Source organism: Sciurus vulgaris, assembly GCF_902686455.1.
Source record: "Sciurus vulgaris genome assembly, chromosome: 6".
NCBI classification, from domain to species: Eukaryota; Metazoa; Chordata; class Mammalia; order Rodentia; family Sciuridae; genus Sciurus; species Sciurus vulgaris.
This window is the reverse complement of record NC_136466.1, coordinates 70266136-70286772: the sequence shown is the minus strand read 5'-3', so window position 1 is coordinate 70286772 and position 20637 is coordinate 70266136. Positions and strand designations below refer to the sequence as shown.

Sequence of the window (20637 nt, the reverse complement as noted above, 5' to 3'; positions counted from 1 at the left end):
GCATTTATTTGTTACTAAGTATATAATTGCTATCAAAGCTTGAATTTGGCAGTTAGACACGGCTTTCCCATTTACCACAGGAGTCCTTGACCACTCTCCTTTTTAAGTCTCTTTCTCATGTGCAAAAGCAGAATAACATGGGTTCATAGGATGCATGATGTACGGTATGTAAGGTGTTTAACACAGTGCCTGGCATATTACACTGTTAAAAAATTACTAGTTATTTCCATTACTACTTTTATTCTTCACCCACTCAAAATTCTTAAACACACCTTGGAAATGAGCAAATATGAGGACAGCATAAAATGACAAAGTGGAATCATATATGGAAAGGCTAAGAAAGGATGAAGCACCTGCTGCTCTTCTGATCAGCCTAGAAACAACTGGCATTTTCCCTAAAACAATGTTCTCAAACTTGGATGCACCTTAGAATCACATAGGGACCTTGTAAAAATTCCCCGGGAGCAGAATAAAAACCTCACCTTTTATCTACTTCCAAGCCCACATCCCAGACACAATTTCTAGGGGTAGAGCACAGACATTGGTATCTTTTTAGTATTTTCAGGTGATTCTAATGTATGGACAGTGAAAACTACTACACTGGAATCTGCCAGTTCATCATTTGCATATTTATGAAGCAAAATGTCATTCTGGTATTCTCAGAAACAGGAACCAGCTATATTGGGTCATTTCCAACTTTTAAAAAATTACTACAATGGCATTTTCCAACTTTTAATTATTACATGAGATCATTCTAGAAGAGCACAGTAGGAAAGACATAAGATGGTATTTCAAAAAGTCATCTAAATAGAAAATCTCCCTAAGCCACTAGCACCTGGACCATTATTCTCTAAAAATCTAGAGTTGGGCAGTAGAAATTGGGTTTCTTTTGGGTGTGACAAAATTTTTCCAGCATCAGATATTGTTAATGATTGCATCAACTTGGTCTAGGTGAATATATTAAAAACCATCAAACTGCACACTTTAAAATGTGGTATACCAACTATATCTCAGTAAATCTGTTAAAAAAATCTACAGGTGGGGCTGGGAAAGTAACTCAGTGCATACATGAGATTCTGACTGATTCCCAGCTCTATGAACAAACAAACAAAACACAGAAAAACAGAATTAGGAGATGAGAGTATCAAATACCTGGCATAAAAATGTCAAGTCAAGGATATGTTGTATTAAATTTCTGTAATGCTCCAATTCTAGTAAAACAGGCTGTGGTTTTCTTAGTTTGAAATTGCAAATATAAATATAGTACTATACATACTAATTGTTTAGCTTCAGACAAGTCTTTTGAGCTCTCAACTCCAGTTTCCTCATTTATAAAGATAATACTTTACAAATACTTAATATTCATTGAGTTGATAAATGATAATATTCATCATTTTATTATTACCCCTATGTGTTAGACTCTGTAAAAAATCAAAGGACACTGTCTGCCCTTATGGTACACAGAATACCACAGGAGACAAACAAGAAAAAAGAAAAGAAAATGGGCTCTGCATTGTACAAGAAGCAGTGGCCTCAAAGGGTAAGAAATACCTAAGTCAGCCTGGGAAATCAGGAAGACTTCACAGAGACAGTCATGATGCTTAAACCAAGAACTGAAAGATGAGTAGTAACTTGTCAAATAGTAAAGAGGAAAAGAGGGTCAGGAAGGAGCCTTTGCAGGAAATTCCATGCGTGAGGTAAGGGAATTTCACTATTGTTGGACTTCAAAGTGTGTGCCTAAAACAGTCTTTGCAGGCCATGAGGTGAAGCAAGTAGGCAGGGATACCTGAATTACCTTTAGGCTGTGCCAAGGAGTTTTCATTTTATCCACTATAGATGATAGTCTTTGCAGAATTTGAACTGTCATATATATAATGTCATCAGATTTTCTTTTTGCTTGCTTTAGAGAGATTATTCTGGTAGCCGTAAGTGAAATGCATTGGAGATATTGTGAAGGGGGACAAAGGGACAAGTTATAGAAGCCTATTGCAGTATTTGAGAGGATTGATAAATGCTTGAACCAGCACAATGGCAGTGCAGACTACACTAAAATGACTCCAATAAAATCATCAGGACTTGTTGATTGACATGATACAGGAAGTGAGGGATGGGAATGAGTCAAGAATGACCCCACACACACTCCTTGAATTCTAAGGTAGCTGGGTGGATGATGATGCCATTTACTGAGACAGTGAGTTCTGGCATAAACACTTTGGTAGGCCAGGATGTTTTACATCTCCATCATTACCATGGGAGGAGATGAAAGGTGTGTGTGTGTGTGTAATGGAGTTGTTTTATTTTTTATTTTTAATTATTTTTAATTGTTCTAATTTATTTTACATGACAGTAGAATACATTTATACATTTTCATAGATCATACATATATGGAATATAATCTCTCATTTTTCGGATTATACACATTGTAGGATCACATTGGTCATGCTTTGTTTTTGTATAAGAATATAGATGCCAGATTCCTTTCTTTGAGACTAGAATGTCAATTGCTGGCCTCACCATAGTCAAAGGATATTCCTGAAAATAAAAGGTTTGGGGAAAATGGGGAGAGGGTACAAGCACCAGTTTATACTGTGGTTTTGGCAGCCAAAAACCTAGTAACCTAGTTAAGAATTTGAATGAATTAACATATCTCATGTCCAGATCAAGTTGGATTTTTCTCTGTGATCTGGTGTATTTGCCACTCAGATTACAGTTTGTAGGTACCTACAGTTTAAAATTTATTGTGTTTTTGCACTTGTGCAAGGTAGTAGCCAGGCTCCTAGGAGGTCTGGATGACAGAGGGGGTGGGGTGAGATCAAGTCTCCAGTTACAAGAGGTCCCCTGGGGCTAAGTGAAAAGCTTGCTCTTTTGAAATGGTCTCTGTTGATAATTAACAACATATCAAGAACACCATGGTGTCAAATAAAGAGGATTTGTAGGCACAATGCTGTTGGTAGCTGATCCCAATTCAAGAAAGCCGTTAAATCTGGGAACATTAGCATTCTGCCAGGTAATGAGATCTAGTCCTTTATACCTCTCAGGCTGATTCTTACAGTTTTGGACGTCTCCCTCTCCTGGCTTCCACTACCCTGTTCTCATATGTCCTTGAAATCAATGAATGGTAATTTAGTGTATCACTAGCAAATGTCTGAATAAAAGTTTGTTTTCTGCTGCACCTCCTGTTACAATCAAAACGTGTGCTGCATAAATTTAATTGGCTACATTAATGTGTAAGCCTTTTCTGCAAAGCGATGGATACGGTTCTGAATAATCTGCAGAGGGGCAGAGTTTTGAGTATATGGCAGTGCTTTTAATTAGCTGCTGTTCTAATACAATCAGATTGGGACAGAAGCTACTCATTTAGAATATTGGTTGATGACAACACTGGCTTGAATAAAGTGACCAATCTCAAATGGCTACTTGCTCAGTGGGCTGCAGGTTGCTAGGGCTCAGGCTGTAGCTGTTTTCCCCGCCGAAAAGGGGCGGGGTGAGTGGGTCGTTGGGGAGGGGGAATACGTATATGTTTTTGCTTCTCCAAAGAGGTAACGATCCATGAAAGAAATGCCTTTGAGCGGGAGGAAGGTGAAAAGATAGGTTGGGGTGTATTTTATTGTTTTGGGGGGTTTGGGTTTTTCCCTCCCCCCTTCCAATACTGCGACGCATTAACCCTGCTGCTATTGGGATGTTCTCGGCTCAGCCTATTGGCTGAGCCCAGGAACCGCTGTCTGCCAATCGGGTGTTGAAAGGCAGACAAATCTACCCCGCCACCAGCAAAAACGGCGCGTAACCCTTGCAGTGCCGGCCAAGCCGCGCCAGAACTGGCGCGGGGGGAAAGGGAGATAGGTGTCTCCAGCTGCTGTGGCTGTTTGGGGCGGGTCGGCTTCTTCTGCTTCTCAGGACCAAGTACAGAATTAGCGGGTGGCAGCAATGCTCTGCAAGGTGAGAAGCTGGGTAGAAATCGGGTGGGGGGCTACCCTTTTGTTCCTCTTTTGCCACCTGGGTTACGTTTGTGGGCAGATCCGCTACCCGGTCCCAGAGGAGTCACAGGAAGGGACTTTTGTAGGGAATGTCGCCCAAGATTTCCTGCTGGATACAGAGAGTCTGTCAGCTCGCAGGCTGCAGGTCGCTGGAGAGGTGAACCAAAGACACTTCCGTGTGGATTTGGATAGCGGAGCCCTGCTAATTAAGAATCCAATAGATCGAGAGGCACTGTGTGGGCTCAGTGCCAGCTGTATCGTGCCCCTGGAGTTTGTAACCGAAGGGCCTTTGGAAATGTACCGAGCGGAGGTAGAGATCGTAGATGTGAATGATCACGCCCCCCGATTTCCGCGGCAGCAGCTGGACTTGGAAATCGGGGAAGCAGCTCCTCCAGGACAGCGTTTCCCTTTGGAAAAGGCTCAGGATGCAGATGTGGGGAGCAATTCCATTAGCAGCTATAGACTGAGCTCCAATGAACACTTTGCACTTGATGTCAAGAAGCGAAGCGACGGCAGCCTAGTCCCGGAGCTGCTCCTGGAGAAGCCTTTGGATCGGGAGAAGCAATCCGACTACCGCCTAGTGCTGACTGCTGTAGACGGCGGGAACCCCCCGAGATCTGGCACCGCGGAGCTCCGGGTATCTGTGCTGGACGTAAATGACAACGCCCCAGCCTTCCAGCAATCCAGCTACAGAATTAGCGTCTTGGAGAGCGCGCCAGCCGGCATGGTGCTCATCCAGCTCAATGCCTCTGACCCGGACCTGGGTCCTAGTGGTAACGTCACATTTTCTTTCAGTGGCCACACCCCTGATCGTGTGAGAAATCTATTTGACCTGCATCCCACAACTGGAAAGCTTACCCTTCAGGGGCCCCTAGACTTTGAGAGTGAGAATTACTATGAATTTGATGTGCGGGCTCGTGATGGCGGTTCTCCAGCCATGGAGCAACATTGCAGCCTTCGGGTGGATCTCCTGGATGTAAATGACAATGCCCCCCACATAACAGTGACCTCAGAGCTTGGAACTCTCCCAGAAAGTGCAGAACCCGGCACTGTAGTGGCACTCATCAGTGTGCAAGACCCTGACTCAGGGTCAAATGGAGATGTGAGCCTTCGAATCCCTGACCACTTGCCATTTGCCCTCAAGTCTGCCTTCAGGAACCAGTTCTCCCTTGTGACTGCTGGGCCCTTGGACCGAGAGGCTAAATCCAGTTATGACATCATGGTCACTGCTTCTGATGCTGGGAACCCTCCTCTGAGTACCCACAGGACTGTTTTCCTCAATATTTCTGATGTGAATGATAACCCACCCTCTTTCTTCCAGAGATCACATGAGGTGTTTGTTCCTGAGAACAATCGCCCAGGGGACCTGCTTTGCTCTCTTGCAGCCTCGGACCCAGACTCTGGCTTGAATGCACTTATCTCTTACTCTCTCTTAGAGCCCAGAAATCGAGATGTGTCAGCTTCCTCCTTCATCTCTCTGAACCCCCAGACAGGAGCTGTTCATGCTACTAGATCATTTGACTATGAGCAAACACAGACACTGCAGTTTGAGGTACAGGCTCGGGACAGGGGCAACCCACCTCTTAGCAGCACTGTGACAGTCCGTCTGTTTGTTCTGGACCTCAATGACAATGCCCCAGCTGTGCTCCGCCCTAGGGCCAGGCCGGGTTCCTTATGTCCTCAAGCACTGCCTCCATCAGTTGGTGCTGGCCACCTAGTCACCAAGGTGACTGCTGTGGACTTGGATTCAGGTTACAATGCTTGGGTTTCCTATCAGCTCCTAGAGGCCCCAGATCCCAGCCTGTTTGCAGTCTCTAGATATGCTGGGGAGGTGAGGACAGCTGTGCCCATCCCAGCTGATCTCCCACCACAGAAGCTTGTCATTGTTGTGAAGGACAGTGGTAGCCCACCACTCTCTACCTCTGTTACTCTCCTCGTGTCCTTAGAGGAAGACACTCATCCAATTGTTCCTGATCTTCGAGAATCTTCAGCTCCAAGGGAAGGAGAATCCCGTCTGACCCTCTACTTGGCTGTGTCCTTAGTGGCAATTTGCTTTGTCTCCTTCGGTTCCTTCGTGGCACTACTCTCTAAATGTCTGCGTGGGGCTGCCTGTGGAGTGACATGCTTTCCTGCTGGCACCTGCGCATGTCTCACCAGATCTCGAAGGAGGGAGGGGCTTCCTCCTTCCAATGGGATCCTGCGAATTCAGCTAGGGTCAGATGATCCTATCAAGTTTGTTGATGTGGGAGGCCACTCTCATGGCTGTACACCCTTGGCTTCTGCACCCACTCGGAGTGATAGCTTCATGATGGTGAAGTCACCCAGTGCACCTATGGCAGGGGAGCCTGTTCGCCCAAGCTGTCCACCCTCTGATCTTCTCTATGGGCTAGAGGTGAGACCTTTGCAGGCTCAGCCAATGCTTGAGGGTTGTTCTGATTCAGGCCATGTTCCAGAGAGTATGGGCCTCCCTGTAAGAGCCCAGAGTGATTTCACCATTTTTGTGAGTAGCAACTATGTGGTAGATGCCGAGCTTTAAAAAAAAAAAAAAAAGTGTTTTGTGACTTAACCAGGGAGTTGCCACAGATGAACACTGGGGGTGGATTTTGTCTCTGTCTACAAGTAAGGAATGAAAGTAATCGGGGATCAAGAACTATGCTGTTGTGGAAGCATGCTGACTGAACGTGGGAGCATAGAAGGCTATGGTACACATGGGTGGGATGCACTAGGTAATCACCTAACCTAGGGCTGCTTTCTCTACTTTTCCTAAATGAGGGAGATCAGGTTCTGGAGAACGTTAACTCTAGGTTACTGTTTTCCAGTGTACTAAGGGGGTGACTAAAATCTTTGCCCCATAGTCTCTTGGACCTCTTATCCCACTGTGAAGGGTACTCCCTGTTTGAAGCAGAGAGCAAAAAGAAGAGAGATCCAAGGGAGCAGAGAGGTGCATATCAAAGGTCTTTTGGGCCAAGTATGGTGATGCATTCCTTTGATTTCAGCAACTTGGGAAGCTAAGTCAGGAGGATCACAAGTTCAAGGCCAGACTCAGCAACTTAGCGAAACTCTTTCTCAAAATAAAAAATAAAAAGGATTGAAGATGTAGCTCAGAGGTAAAGCATCCCTGGGTTCAATCACTAGTACTCTCCCCAGAAAAGATCTTTTGATCAAGTCTTTAGGATTCCCAATCCCTAATGGGATTTGAACTAGATACAATATATTGGAAACAGAGATATTCATTATGTCTTTAAGAAAAAAGTGGTAAGCGAAATGACAATGTCAGAAAACTGATTTACAGCTGAGGAACTCAGAAACAACTACTCTGGAAGCCCTTAGAGTTCTCCTGAATTTGGTGAAACCATAAAGCCCAGATAGAGGTCATGCTTGTCCTCTGTCAACCCTCCTTAGTAAGCTAGATTGGTCCCCAAAATGTTCCCTTACCCACAAACTGTGACAATCATTCCACATTCTGAGTCTGGGATCTCAGAGAAACTAAGTTTTATAGCCATCAACTGACATGGAGATTTTCCTGAAAGCATTGCTGGAGAGTCAGGGTAAGACTTTACAGTGTCCTAGCAAATCTTTTCTCTTGCCCCTAGCAGCATTCAGTGGGATGGGAGAGGGGGAGTGGAAGAGAGATGGGGCAGGGTTGGGGAGTGCATGTGTTTGCCTTTCCCAGAAAGATGGAGTTTTGTTGGTTCAAGCAAAGTAGTGGAAGCTTTTGAAGTCATAAGTTGCTGGGATCGAACACTAAGGAGTTTTGTACCACTTTGTCTTCCCTGTTGAGCACCATCTGAACTGTCAAACTTTGCTGCCAAGGGGGCTGAATCAACCTGCAGCACGAAATGAGTAGGGAGGTAGGAGGCTTCTGTGACACAGATTTGCAGCGCCCGTTCCCAAGGTTTCCAGAACTGAGGAGACTGCATAATTGGTTGAGAGCAGACAGACTTTTGGGCCAATCAAACTCAGAGACCAGGTGGGGGATCTGCTTTTCCTGCCTGCCTCTCCTCCTCCAACTCCCCAGCTCCACTTACATTTAACTCCCCTCCCCCCCCACACACCCCCGCCATTTGGTGACTAAGAACTGCTGCAGGCAGGCAAACCTCAGAGCAGTTTTTAAGAGGCTGGAAGGAGACATAAGAGATTTCATCTGCTGCATTCCAAGCCCTGGGTCTACCTTGAAGACAGGACAGCACAGAGTTTTTCTCCAGGAAGGGACTTCTGGGTCATGGGGCCCAAGACATCCCCACAGCTCTCTGGGAAATGGCAAGTGCTGTGCATGTTGTCCTTGTGCTGCTGGGGCTGGGTGTCTGGGCAGCTTCGTTACTCAGTGGTGGAAGAGTCTGAGCCGGGGACGCTGGTAGGGAATGTTGCTCAAGATCTGGGCTTAAAGGTGACAGATCTGTTGAGCCGCCAATTGCGGCTGGGCTCTGAAGAGAATGGGCGCTATTTTTCCCTGAGCTTGATGAGTGGTGCTCTAGCAGTGAATCAAAAGATTGACCGAGAGAACCTGTGTGGAGCCAGCACCAGCTGCCTGCTGCCAGTGCAGGTGGTGACTGAACACCCTCTGGAGCTCATCCGTGTAGAGGTAGAGATCCTGGATCTCAATGATAACTCTCCAAGCTTTGCCACTCCTGAGCGAGAGATGCGTATCTCAGAATCAGCAGCACCTGGAGCACGATTCCCACTGGATAGTGCCCAGGATCCGGATGTGGGCACCAATACTGTGAGCTTCTACACTCTAAGCCCCAGCAGCCACTTTTCTCTAAATGTGAAGACCCTTAAAGATGGGAAGCTCTTCCCAGAGCTGGTGCTAGAGCAGCAGCTGGATCGTGAAACTCAGGCAAGACATCAGCTGGTGCTCACTGCTGTGGATGGGGGTACCCCACCCCACTCAGGGACCAGCCTCATCTCCATCATTGTGCTGGACATCAATGATAATGCTCCAACCTTTCAGTCCTCAGTTCTACGCGTGGGACTCCCAGAGAATGCGCCCATGGGTACCCTGCTGCTCCGCCTCAATGCCACTGATCCAGATGAGGGCACCAATGGCCAACTAGACTATTCTTTTGGAGATCATACTTCGGAGGCAGTGCGGAATCTCTTTGGCCTGGACCCTAATAGTGGAGCCATCCATGTGTTGGGGTCAGTAGATTTTGAGGAGTCAAGTTTCTATGAAATTCATGCAAGAGCCCGTGACCAGGGACAGCCAGCCATGGAAGGCCACTGTGTGATTCAAGTGGATGTGGGGGATGCCAATGACAATGCCCCTGAGGTACTATTGGCCTCTTTGGTCAACCCTGTCCCAGAGAACATACCCATGGGCACAGTAGTGGGGTTGTTTAATGTGCGGGATCGAGACTCAGGAAGAAATGGTGAAGTAAGTCTGGATATCTCTTCAGACCTCCCATTTCAGATTAAACCTTCTGAGAACCACTATTCATTGCTAACCAGTCAGCCCTTGGACCGTGAGGCCACATCCCATTATATCATTGAGCTGCTGGCCAGTGATGCTGGCTCACCTCCTCTGCACACACGTCTCACCATCAGGATCAACATTTCAGATGTTAATGACAACGCACCCCAGTTCACCCAGCAGCTCTATACTGCTTACATCCCAGAAAACAGGCCCCCGGGCTCCCTTCTCTGCACTGTGGCTGCCTCAGATCCAGACACTGGGGATAATGCCCGTCTCACCTACTCCATTGTAGGGAGTCAGATTCAGGGAGCCCCATCCTCCTCTTTTGTGTATGTCAACCCTGATGATGGACGAGTCTTTGCCCAGCGAACTTTTGACTATGAATTGCTGCAGATGCTGCAGATTGTGGTGGGGGTTCGAGATTCTGGCTCTCCCTCACTGCATGCCAACACATCTCTACATGTGTTTGTCCTTGACCAGAATGATAATGCCCCAGCTGTGCTGCACCCAAGGCCAGGCAGGGAATTCTCAGCCCCCCAACGTCTCCCTCGCTCTGCTCCTCCTGGCTCCTTGGTCACCAAGGTGACAGCCGTGGACGCTGATGCAGGCCACAATGCATGGCTCTCTTATTCCCTGTTGCCACAGTCCACAGCCCCAGGATTGTTCCTTGTGTCTGCACACACTGGTGAGGTGCGCACAGCTAGGGCTTTACTGGAGGATGACTCTGATACCCAGCAGGTGGTGGTCCTCGTGAGGGACAATGGTGACCCTTCACTTTCCTCTACAGCCACAGTGCTGCTGGTTCTGGAGGACGAAGACCCTGAGGAAATGCCCAAATCCAGTGATTTCTTCACACACCCTCCTGAACGTTCAGACCTTACTCTTTACCTCATTGTGGCTCTAGCAGCCATCAGTCTCTTATCCTTAGTGACCTTCACCTTTATGTCAGCTAAGTGCCTTCGGGGACAGGCAGATGGGGATGGTGGTGGGGGCCGGTGCTGCAGGCATCAGGACTCACCCTCCCGGGAATTTTATAAGCAGTCTAGTCCCAACTTGCAGGTGAGCTCAGATGGTACACTTAAGTACATGGAGGTGACTCTACGGCCCACAGACTCGCAAAGCCATTGCTACAGGACGTGCTTTTCACCAGCCTCTGACGGCAGTGACTTCACTTTCCTCAGGCCGCTCAGCGTTCAGCAACCCTCAGCTCTGGCGCTGGAGCCGGATGCCTTTCGTTCACACTCTAATACGCTGCGGGACAGGAGCCAGGTGAGGGCTCAGCGCCACCCGGGCAACTCCTGGGGGAGGCTTTGGAGAAACCAGCGTTCCACGTAAGGGACTGAACTTGCATCCACTTCTCTTGGGCTGTCTCAGCTGCTGGTTGTACCCCACTGATTATCGGGATTATTTGGACTGATTGCGCGAACCCAGAGCAGGCGGGGATGGGGCTCCAAGCACTGGGAGGTGATGGTGATGATGGGCGAGGGAAAGTGGGACCACCGACTCCTGGCGCCACACTTAGAAAAGCCTGGGGCTCCGTCGAGTTTCTGGTGAATTTCTAGCAATTTCCGTGGGTGTGGGGGATCTCGGGTGGAGACTGTGATAGACTTAACCTACCAGCCTCCTAAGCTAATGTTCCCCTACGCTGCTTTTCGGTTTCTACCCACCCCTATGATCTGTGACTTCCCTGTTACCTTCAACCTTCCTTATTCTGACTCCACCCAACCACATCTGTTGACAGGACTGAGGTGCGAGTAGAGTTCACATGTGTCCTGCCTACGCTTGCGCAAACACACCCACACGCCAGCTTTCACTGCCGGCAGCTCTCTGCCAGGTTCACACCGGTTGTCCGTGACCCACTCACAGCACCTTGCCTGCGGTCTTGAGTTAGGATGTGCTGGTAAGGGTCCCAGGTCTTGGCTACCCAGGGCCAGGCAAGGACTCAGGAGCATCTTCCCATTTGCACCTGGGCGGGAGGGATGGGGGGGGGGGGCAGGTGAGCCCAGAGGCTTCAGGGTGAGCCTGAATATTCTGAAGTTCCTGTGGCTGGAGAACCATGAGACTCTATGACTCTCTGGCCAGTCGGTCCTGCAGGGTCCAGGGCTCCATACTAGAGGTGGCAGCCCCTCAATCCAGAAGCTTGAGCAGAGGAAGTAGGACCTTATAAGACAGATGACCCAGAACCCTAGTGCCACCAATGGGCCCCTTTCTCCTGAGGAAAGTGGGAGCTTGGAGCACCCCAGCTCCAGATGCTGGGAAACAGGCTTTTGGCTCATCCTGCCCATGATGTGCTCAGTGATCTAGGGTCAGGGACTTGGGGGTGACCAAAGTATCTAAGACTTTTGGCAAGTTCTTTCTCCTCTGGCAGATGTAAAGCCACAGCCTCTGCCAGATGCCAGGGCTACTCCTCATATGTGGGGAAACTGTAATAGTAAAAAACACAAATTTCCATAATCCTATGAGATTTTTATTTAAATATATCTATTTAGCACCCTGAATCAGGATTATAGGTTGAAAACAACAACTCCAGTTGCTTCTGAACCTGACTACCCACCTCATTGGAGAACTAGGGCATTCATTTGCTCTTCCCTCCACTGTTGCTGGATAGGTTCTAGCTCTGTCTTATAACTGAGTTTCATGGAAGTCATGTGACTTGCTCAAGTTCAGAGCAAGTGATAGTTTAACCCAGGTCTGTCTAACTCCAGTGTGTGTTTTGAATGGTTTGGCATTTGAAATGTGTAGCTGAACAAGAAACAGTTGGCATCTACTGGGATGGATCAAGGATGGCATTCTTTCTCTTTCAGTACCTTACATGTAGAAGAAAGAGTTTGGGGTTCCTCATCCTCAGTAGCCCTCACTGAACAAATGGGGACCTGCCATCCTCCTATTTCATCCAGCTCCCTATCCTCCCATCGTGATCCCTGCAACTCCATGTAGATTCTGCAGTGTTTAAGGATACAATGGCTACGGGCTGGACATCTTCATGGTCGCCCCAGAAGGGTGCTCGTGGCTCCTGATGTAATGAGGCTATTAGATTTCTGGACTCTGTTCACATCACTGTCGCCTGTAAGCCTTGAGTGTGAATCACTGGCAGTCCTGGGTCTTCCTTCCCCCCAGTGTAATCTGAGATGCTCACACTCTCTGCTTCTGGGAGCCAGAGTGAGAATTAATTACCAGCGCACCCCAGAACCAGTGAGGACATGGCTCTAGAGTGCTCCATGAGTGCTGGAATGCCTAACACACTCCCGGAAGGACTGGGAGAGTCTTAGGTGTGAAATGGCTGGCAGAACCCCACACCTTCGGCCAGGTGGGAGATGGCTACACATCAATTCCTCTGGGAGTCCTGCAGATTTAGTTGGAGGCTGTGGGAGCTTGATCTCTCTGGGCTCTATCCCAGCCATTTTCTCTGTTCCAGACAGAGAAGCCTTGTTCTCTTCTCAGTCACAGGCCATTGTTTGGCATGGAGTTCTGAGGGTGAGAGGTGTCTCAGGGCTTGGATCCCTTGCAAAGGCCCAGTCTGGCATGACTCCTAAATTAATAATGTATTTAGCTGTGGGAAGAGATCCTTGAGAGTCAAGGGCCTGGATGAGGTGTCGCTCTAAATGTGTCACTGCACAACTTGGCATGAAAAGGGTTACCCAGAGCCGCAGCCATCTTGCTGCGGAGGTTGCTTTGTTCCCAGAAGAGCTGGATAACTTCATTCTAGGGCTGGTGGGATTCTAATCTAAAAACCTCTTCTGCCACTTTTGGGATACTTCTCTGCACTCCTCCCTCCAGTACCACAGAAGACACTCTCAGCCCTTGAATTTTGGCCCCAAATTTCTGAGTCTGGAGACAGGGAAGAAGGAAGCCTTTTTAATTTTTTAAAAATTTTTAAAAATTTATTTATTTTTTGAATCAAGGCTTCCTACTGTGTGAAAATATTATTTCATCTCTGATACCTCAGACCTCTGAGAGAGATCTGGGGGGTTTTATGGTCTTTAAAAATGTGTCAACTCCTCCCCAATCTTACCCCATTTCCTTCTCTTACCTAGTTCCCTCCTTCTCTTCCAGCTCATCCCCTTGGGCTCTGGTGACATTCTGACAGCTCATGGGTATTCAGCTCCTTTCCTTCTGTTTTCTCCACAGCAAGCCCCACCCAACACGGACTGGCGTTTCTCTCAGGCCCAGAGACCCGGCACCAGCGGGTAGGTGACTGATTCTCCCGACCACCCTCTTCTCTGCGGCATTTTTTCCCAGTGATGACGTGGGAGGAGATGAGGGAGGGCTTGGCATTTGCTACAAATGGTGTCTTTCCTCCTTCCAAGAGCTCAGAGAGGTTTTGATGTATTGGGGGCTGGTACACAGACCTGGAAAAGAGAGGCACCTGCCTTATTTTGGAAGCTTAATGCACACTCATCCCCTCCCTTTTTCCCACCACATGCACGTGTTCCAATCTCCTGAGGGCTCCGTGGGACCAAAGGATGGTCTTAAACTGGCCTGTGGATGGAGGGGAGGCTTTTTATAACCATCTGCCACCTGCATCCCTCTCATCTGAGTTGAGCTGGGCTCCATCCTGACCTGGAGTGTAGGCAGAGAAATATGGGTCAAGAGGAAGCGCAGGAGGAGGGAGGCTGTCAGCGGTCAGAACCTCTTCCAGAGCCTGCTAGGAAGAGTAGAGGCAGAGAGGAGGGCGATCAGGCAGCTGTGGGGAAAGTAGAGACAGCACAGTTGGAGATGGGACAGTGGAGGGAAAGCCACCCTAGGGAGAGCCAGGGCAGGTCTCCCTCATCCAGGTTCTCCTCCAGCTGCACTCTGCTTCCACTCATCCTGCCCTCTTTGCCTGGGAAAATTTTGTCTCTGCCTCTCTTTCTCAAGTCTGTCTCTGCCACTGCGTCCTCCCCTCAGTTTCTCTCTGTTTGCAATCTTAGCTTTCCCTCTCCTTCTTGTCTCTATCTTGGGTTCTGTCTTTACTGCTACATCTTGGACCCTACCATATGTGTCTCCTTGCACTGATTTTTGCCTTGCCCTGCGTGTCTGCCATGTGGGGGTGTTCAACAAATGTGGAAGGAAAGAATAAATGTGACTTTTCCTTAAGCTCAGTCTCTATTTCTCCTTTCTGTTTCTGCCTCCCTAACCTTGTCTTTGACCTCTTTTCTGTGTCTCCTTCTTCCATCATTACCTGGTGACCTTGTCCTCTTCTCTCAGCATTCCCCTTGTTCCTGTCTCTCTCATGACTTCTGCTTTCTTCTCTGTTCTCCTGTCTTCTCCTCTTCTACCCTTCCCTCTCCTCTCCTTTCCTCTCCTCTTCTTCCTCTCTGCTTCCGGGTTGCTTTCTCTGCTACCCTTTCTTTATCTTTCTCTGCCTCTCTTTCATCCTGCCTCTTTTGCTAAGTCCCTGTCTCTGTCTCATTTCTTTGTGCTTGTGGGCAAGCCAGCACACTCAGGCACCCCCTCTCCCGGCCCCTCACACACAGAGCCTTTGATCCCTGCTCCCCACTACTCACCCTCCCATCCAGTCTGCTCCAGCTGCTCATTTCAATCCAGTCTGAATTCCTGCTGAGACAGGAAACCCCTGCGGGTTGGGGGTGGGGACTTCAGCAGAAAGACCTTCTTTTGGTCTGTGGGGAGTGGGTTGGGCTCTGTGCCAGACCTCCCTGGTAGAAGCCAGGAGCTGGGAGGAATCTGTCCAAAGAACCCTGGAGATGAGGCCGGGGCTTGGGCTGCCTCCCCAGCCCAAGAAGCTAAGATGCTGAGCTTCTGTGCTTCTACTCTCCCTCTCTCCTCACCAACTAAGCCCTCACTTCCAGCAGAACCCAGGAGGCCTTGGCATGCAACACAGATTTCAACTCCTGGGCATGCACAGTCTTGTCACTAGCATCTGGAATGCAAAGCACTTCCCAGAGGGCCCCTAAAAGGCTGCAAACTAGAAGATTTGGGCTGCCCTTGTCCTTCCCTTGACCTCAGTGATTTCCCTTGCCTAGCCAGCCTCCCCATAGTTATCCCTTAAGTCATTCATTCATTCATTCATTCATTCATTCATTCATTCATTCATTCATTCAACAAATATCTATTGAGCATTTATTCTGAGTCAGGCCCTGTGCTAACACTGGACTATGAGTGAACAAGCAGACATCATCCCTGAACTCATAAACATCCAGGCCAGCAGAGGAGAGAAAAATAACAACAAATCACACTAAAAAAAAAAAAAAAAAAAAAAAAAATCTAGTTACATGCTGGGCACAGTGGTGCATGCCTGTAATCCCAGTGACTCTGGAGGCTGAGCCAGGAAGATTGCAAGTTCCAGATCAGTCTCAGCAATTTAGCGAGGCCCTAAGCAACTTAAGGAGATCCTGCCTCAAAATTTTTTTTAAAAAAATTTAAATTTAAATTTAAAAAAGGGCTGGGGATGTGGTTCCATGGTTAAGCACTCCTGGGTTCAATCTCTGGTACCCCTTCCCCAAAAAAAATTTAGTTACAAATCATAGGACTTTCTAGAAAAATGTGGGTAATGTTGGTATAATCAGGGAGGAGGATCAGGGAAGGCTTCTAGGGGGAGGTGACTTTTGAGCTATGACTATGAGAAGTACTGGGCAATTTGTGTCCTCCTCTACCCACCCCTAGCCCAGGCTGTACACTGGCCCTGAAGCAGAAGTCACTGATGGACCTGGAAACCTCTCATATACCCTCTGGGCTCAGAACCTTGCCTCTTCTCATCAAATGAGAAACTTAGTGACCTGGAATCTATGGGGAAAGCTCTTGGGGGGATGAAGGAGAAGGCTTAGGAGCTCTCCCTTCTTGAGTCAACTTGCTGATGTTGAGACTAACATTTCTGATTCAGCTCCCAGGTGGATAATCTAACCCTGATTCCAGCCCTCCACTGCTTCTCTGCCCCAATCCCTCCCTACTTTCTTGTCCATCACTTTTCAGCCCATCTGGTCAGGCATACCATGTTCAGAACAGGGCCAACATTGAGTTCTTCAGTAAACCTGATTCAAGTTTAAGCCAGCAGTAGGTCACAATGCCTAGATAAAAGTGGACTCAAATTCTGAAGTCCTTGTCTGTTAGGTGCTCCTCCTCTGCACCACTATCCCTTCTCAAACCTTTAGGCTTCTGGTCCCAACAGCTGTTGTCCCAAGCTTTGAGACCAGCAAACCATCTCTCTCTTCAAAGCTATAATTTCAGCTGTTCTCAAACTCTGCAAGGCACAGAAAGTCCTTATTTGACTTCCTCTGGCCTCCACCCTGCTCTCCTCTGATGGTTCCCAGTACCATTCCCCAACTCTGAATCCCCTTCCATTCCTCCTCCTCTGAGACACACTTTCTCTGCTCTGCCTAAGATTGAGCAGTCACTCAGCAAACAAATAGCAGATTATTTTTTCTGCTTATAAAAAATACATGCTTATTGTAGAAACATACATGAGAAATAGAAAAAATCTAAAGAGAAACCACCAAAATTTTGTAACCTAGAGAGAACCACTACTAACTTTTTGGTGTAGTACTAGTGATAGAACTCAGAGCCTCGCACACATGCGAGGAAGGCTCTTTACCACTGAGCTGCAACAGCAACCCCTATTTTTTTTTTTTTTTTTTTGGTATCAGGAATTGAACCAAAGGATGCTTAATCACTGAGCCACATCCTTAGCCCTTTTAATTTTTTATTTTGAGACAGTCTCACTAGATTACTTACAGCCTCACTGAGTTGCAGAAGCTGGCTTCAAACCTGCAATTCTCCTGCCTCAGCCTCCCAAGCCACTGGGATTATTGGCATGTGCCACCATGCCTGACCCTAGCTTTTTAAAACATGGAAAATTTTAAATATATACAAAAGTAGAGAGATGGTGTGATGAACCTCTATGATCCTGCTGTCGAGCTCCAACTAATGCCCTGTCTTGCATCAAGTACCTATCTTGGATAACCTTGAAGCAGATCTTGACATGATATAATTTAATTTGTGTCTTCACTATCTTTAGTAGACTATATATATATATATATTTTTTTTTTTTTTTTTTTTTTTTTTTTTTTGGTGGCTCCCAGGATTGAACCAGGGGCACTTAACCACTGAGCCACATCCCCAGCCCTTTTTAGTATTTTATCTAGAGACAGGGTCTCATTGAGTTGCTTAGGACCTCGCTAAATTCCTAAGGCTGGCTTTGAACTTGTGATCTTCCTGCCTCAGCCTCCCAAGCTGGTTGGATTATAGGCATGAGCCTCCTTGCCCAGCCTTTCTTTAAGATCACATTTGTAGTTGGTTGAATGTCTATTAAGTCTCCTAAACTCTTTCAATGTAAAAGTTTCTAGGGTTGGGGAGATAGCTTAGTTGGTAGAATGTTTGCCTTATAAGCCCAAGGTCCTGGGTTCAAGCACCAGCACTGCAAAAAGTTTCTCCTCCACCTTTCTTTTTTCTTTTCTTTCTTTTTTTTTTTAATGACAAGTTGGTCATTAAATCATTGACATTTTCATATGTCTCTCTCTGAAGGTTTTTATTTGTGCAAACAACTTGCTTTTAATATATATATTAAAATATATATATTAATATATATTATATATTTTATATATATATAATTCACCAGGTGTGGTGGTGCAACCCTGTAATCCCAGCAGCTCAGGAGGCTGAGACATGATTGTGAGTTCAAAGCCAGCCTCAGCAAAAGTGAGGCACTAAGCAACTCAGTGAGACTCTAATGTGTTTGCCTAAATACATTTTCCACGAATTTGTTGACACTTAGGATATTAAGAAATTTAATTCCGAATCAACTGGTATATTTCCTACCTTTTTTTTTGGTACTGGGAATTGAACCCAGGGACCTCAAGAACCTTGCAACTTGAGGCTGGCCTCAAACTTGCCATCCTTCTGCCTCAACCTCCTGAGTTGCTAGGATTACAAATATGAGCCCAGCTTTTCTTACTGTTTTTTAAAATAGTGATTAAGGGCTGGACACATTGGCACATGCCTGTAATCCCAGTAGCTCAGGAAGCTGAGGCAGGAGGGTGGAGAGTTCAAAGCCAGTCTCAGCGATTTAGGAAGGCCCTAAGCAACTTAGTGTAGACCCTGTCTCTAAATAAAATATAAAAAGGGCTAGGGATGTGGCTCAGTGGTTAAACCCCTCTGGGTTCAATCCCCAGTATTAAAAAAAAAAAAAAAAAAAGCAATTAAGGTCTTCCGTGCCTCAGTATTATAGCCTCTTTTTTTTCTTTGCAATATATCAGGAGAATTTCCCATGTCCATAAAAATTTAATTGTTGCATAATAGCCGCTCACATGGACCTACATGTGTATTTTCAGATGCTATGTTAAAAAATACACATGCATTTACATTTTTTAAAGCATTAATAAGATATTTTGATGAGAAAAAAACAAAACAAAACCAAATCTTACTCTCATGTTTCTACCCAAAAACACAACTTTTCTCCCTGCCGTCCATACTTTCTAACTGCAAGTTTGTTTGTGACCACGTAATAAAAGCCAGTTTGAAGACTTTTTTTTTAAAGTTTAAGCCTTTTTAAAAAAGATTAAACAATCAGGCTAGCAAAAAAGGTACTCAATACATACTTTCCTTATATCAAACAAGTTAATATTTCAGTACCATGTAACTATACAGGATATATAAAATATACGTATGTTCACAAAGCAAACACTATAGGCGCAGAAAAGATTTGAAAAAACTGCATTTACATTTTAAAAAATATTTTTATTTGTAGATGGACATAATACCTTTATTTTATTTATTTTTATGTGGTGCTGAGGATGGAATCCAGTGCTTCACTTGTGCTAGGCAAGCGCTCTACCAGTGAGCCACAACCCCAGCCCTACATTTACATTTTAACACAATTAAATCCAGGCTATTGTCTGGGTGACTTTCCCAGATTTCTTGCTTTTTTGAGCATTTTATTATATAGTCCAGCCCATGGGATACTCCCTCATAACCCCACCCCCAGCATACCAGAATACAAACTCCTTAGGGCAAGAACTGTATCTATCATCTGAAAATTCTCGGACCTGTCACAGACACTGGCACAGAGTCTGTGCTTAGAAAATGGTCAATTAAATGTAGTTAGTCTTCTTCATTTTTATTTTTCACTTTTCCCCAAATCCTGCAAGAGACCCCCACATCTGCTGCTGGGGGTCCAGGGTGAAGCCTGGTTTGTTGTTATGTATAAGATCACAGCTTCGCAGTCATATTAGGACTACTTTTCAGGTTCCAGTTGGGTGATTTGGGAAGGTTCTGAGCCGGAATTTCTTCTGCCAGGAAACAGGGATAATCATAACCCTTATCTGCTGGGTGTCTCTGAGAATGAGACAGATGATGATAAATATATAACCCAGTTGGCCCAGTACTCAGAAAACAGAGCTGTCATTAAATGGCTAAAAAGAAGTGTCTCCCTCTCTGTCCCTCCCTTGTCCAGCTTCAGACTTCTGGTGGCCTGCCCACCTGTTTGGCTTCTAGTCTTTAACCATTTCCCAAAACACTTATGATCCACCCCACCGTGGTTCCTGGCCATCCTTCTACTCACCTTTATTTCCTAAATACTAGTGTTGTCCACCATGGGCTGTCCTCATGACCTGTGGTGTCTGATCCTTGTCATCTCCTCTAAGCCCAAAACTCTCCTCCCTCCTGCCTGCCTTCCCTGCTCACTCCAGCTTATGCCCATTATAGGCCCCTTCACTTGGGTTTCCTGCCTGAGAGCTCAGGCAATCTAAAAGTGAGGACTGATGGATTTTCATGGAAGCAGAGGTGGCTGAGACCTCATTTCTGGGCTCCTGTCCTTCCAGGACAAGCCTCATACTTGGTACTTTCAAAAGGGCAAGAGTGATTTTTTAAAATTTTTGGTTGTTGATGGACCTTTATTTTATGCATTTATTTGTATGCATGCTGAGAATCAAACCCAGTGCCTCACACATGTGAGGCAAGTGCTGTACCACTGAGACACAACCCCAGACCCCAAGAGTGATTTTTAAATATATAAATCCCACTGGGAGCAGTGGGGCACCCCAGTGGCTCAGGAGGCTGAGGCAGGAGGATCACAACTTCAAAGCCAGTCCAGCAACTTAGTGAGGCCCTAATCTACTTAGTGAGACTCTGTCTCAAAATTTAAAAAAATATATATATTTTTTTTCAGGTTTTTTTTTTTTTTTTTTTGTGGTGCTGGGGATTGAACCCAGGGCCTTGTGCATGCGAGGCACACACTCTACGAACTGAGCTATCTCCCCAGCCCAAATTTCTTTTTTTTTTAAGGGTCAGGGATGTGGCCCAGTGGTTGGGTGCCTCTGG

The 20637-nt window shown here is 46.5% G+C and overlaps 1 protein-coding gene across 1 annotated transcript in view; it reads left to right on the top strand.

The window, feature by feature from the left end:
- Positions 1-20637, top strand: part of LOC306664304 (protocadherin gamma-C4) — a 37878-nt gene that overhangs the window by 7065 nt on the left and 10176 nt on the right. The window contains exons 2-3 of the mRNA XM_079145138.1: positions 3913-6366; positions 13516-13574. Of these exons, the coding sequence (XP_079001264.1) occupies positions 3913-6366; positions 13516-13574 (2513 nt within the window). The remainder of the gene's footprint in view (positions 1-3912; positions 6367-13515; positions 13575-20637) is intronic.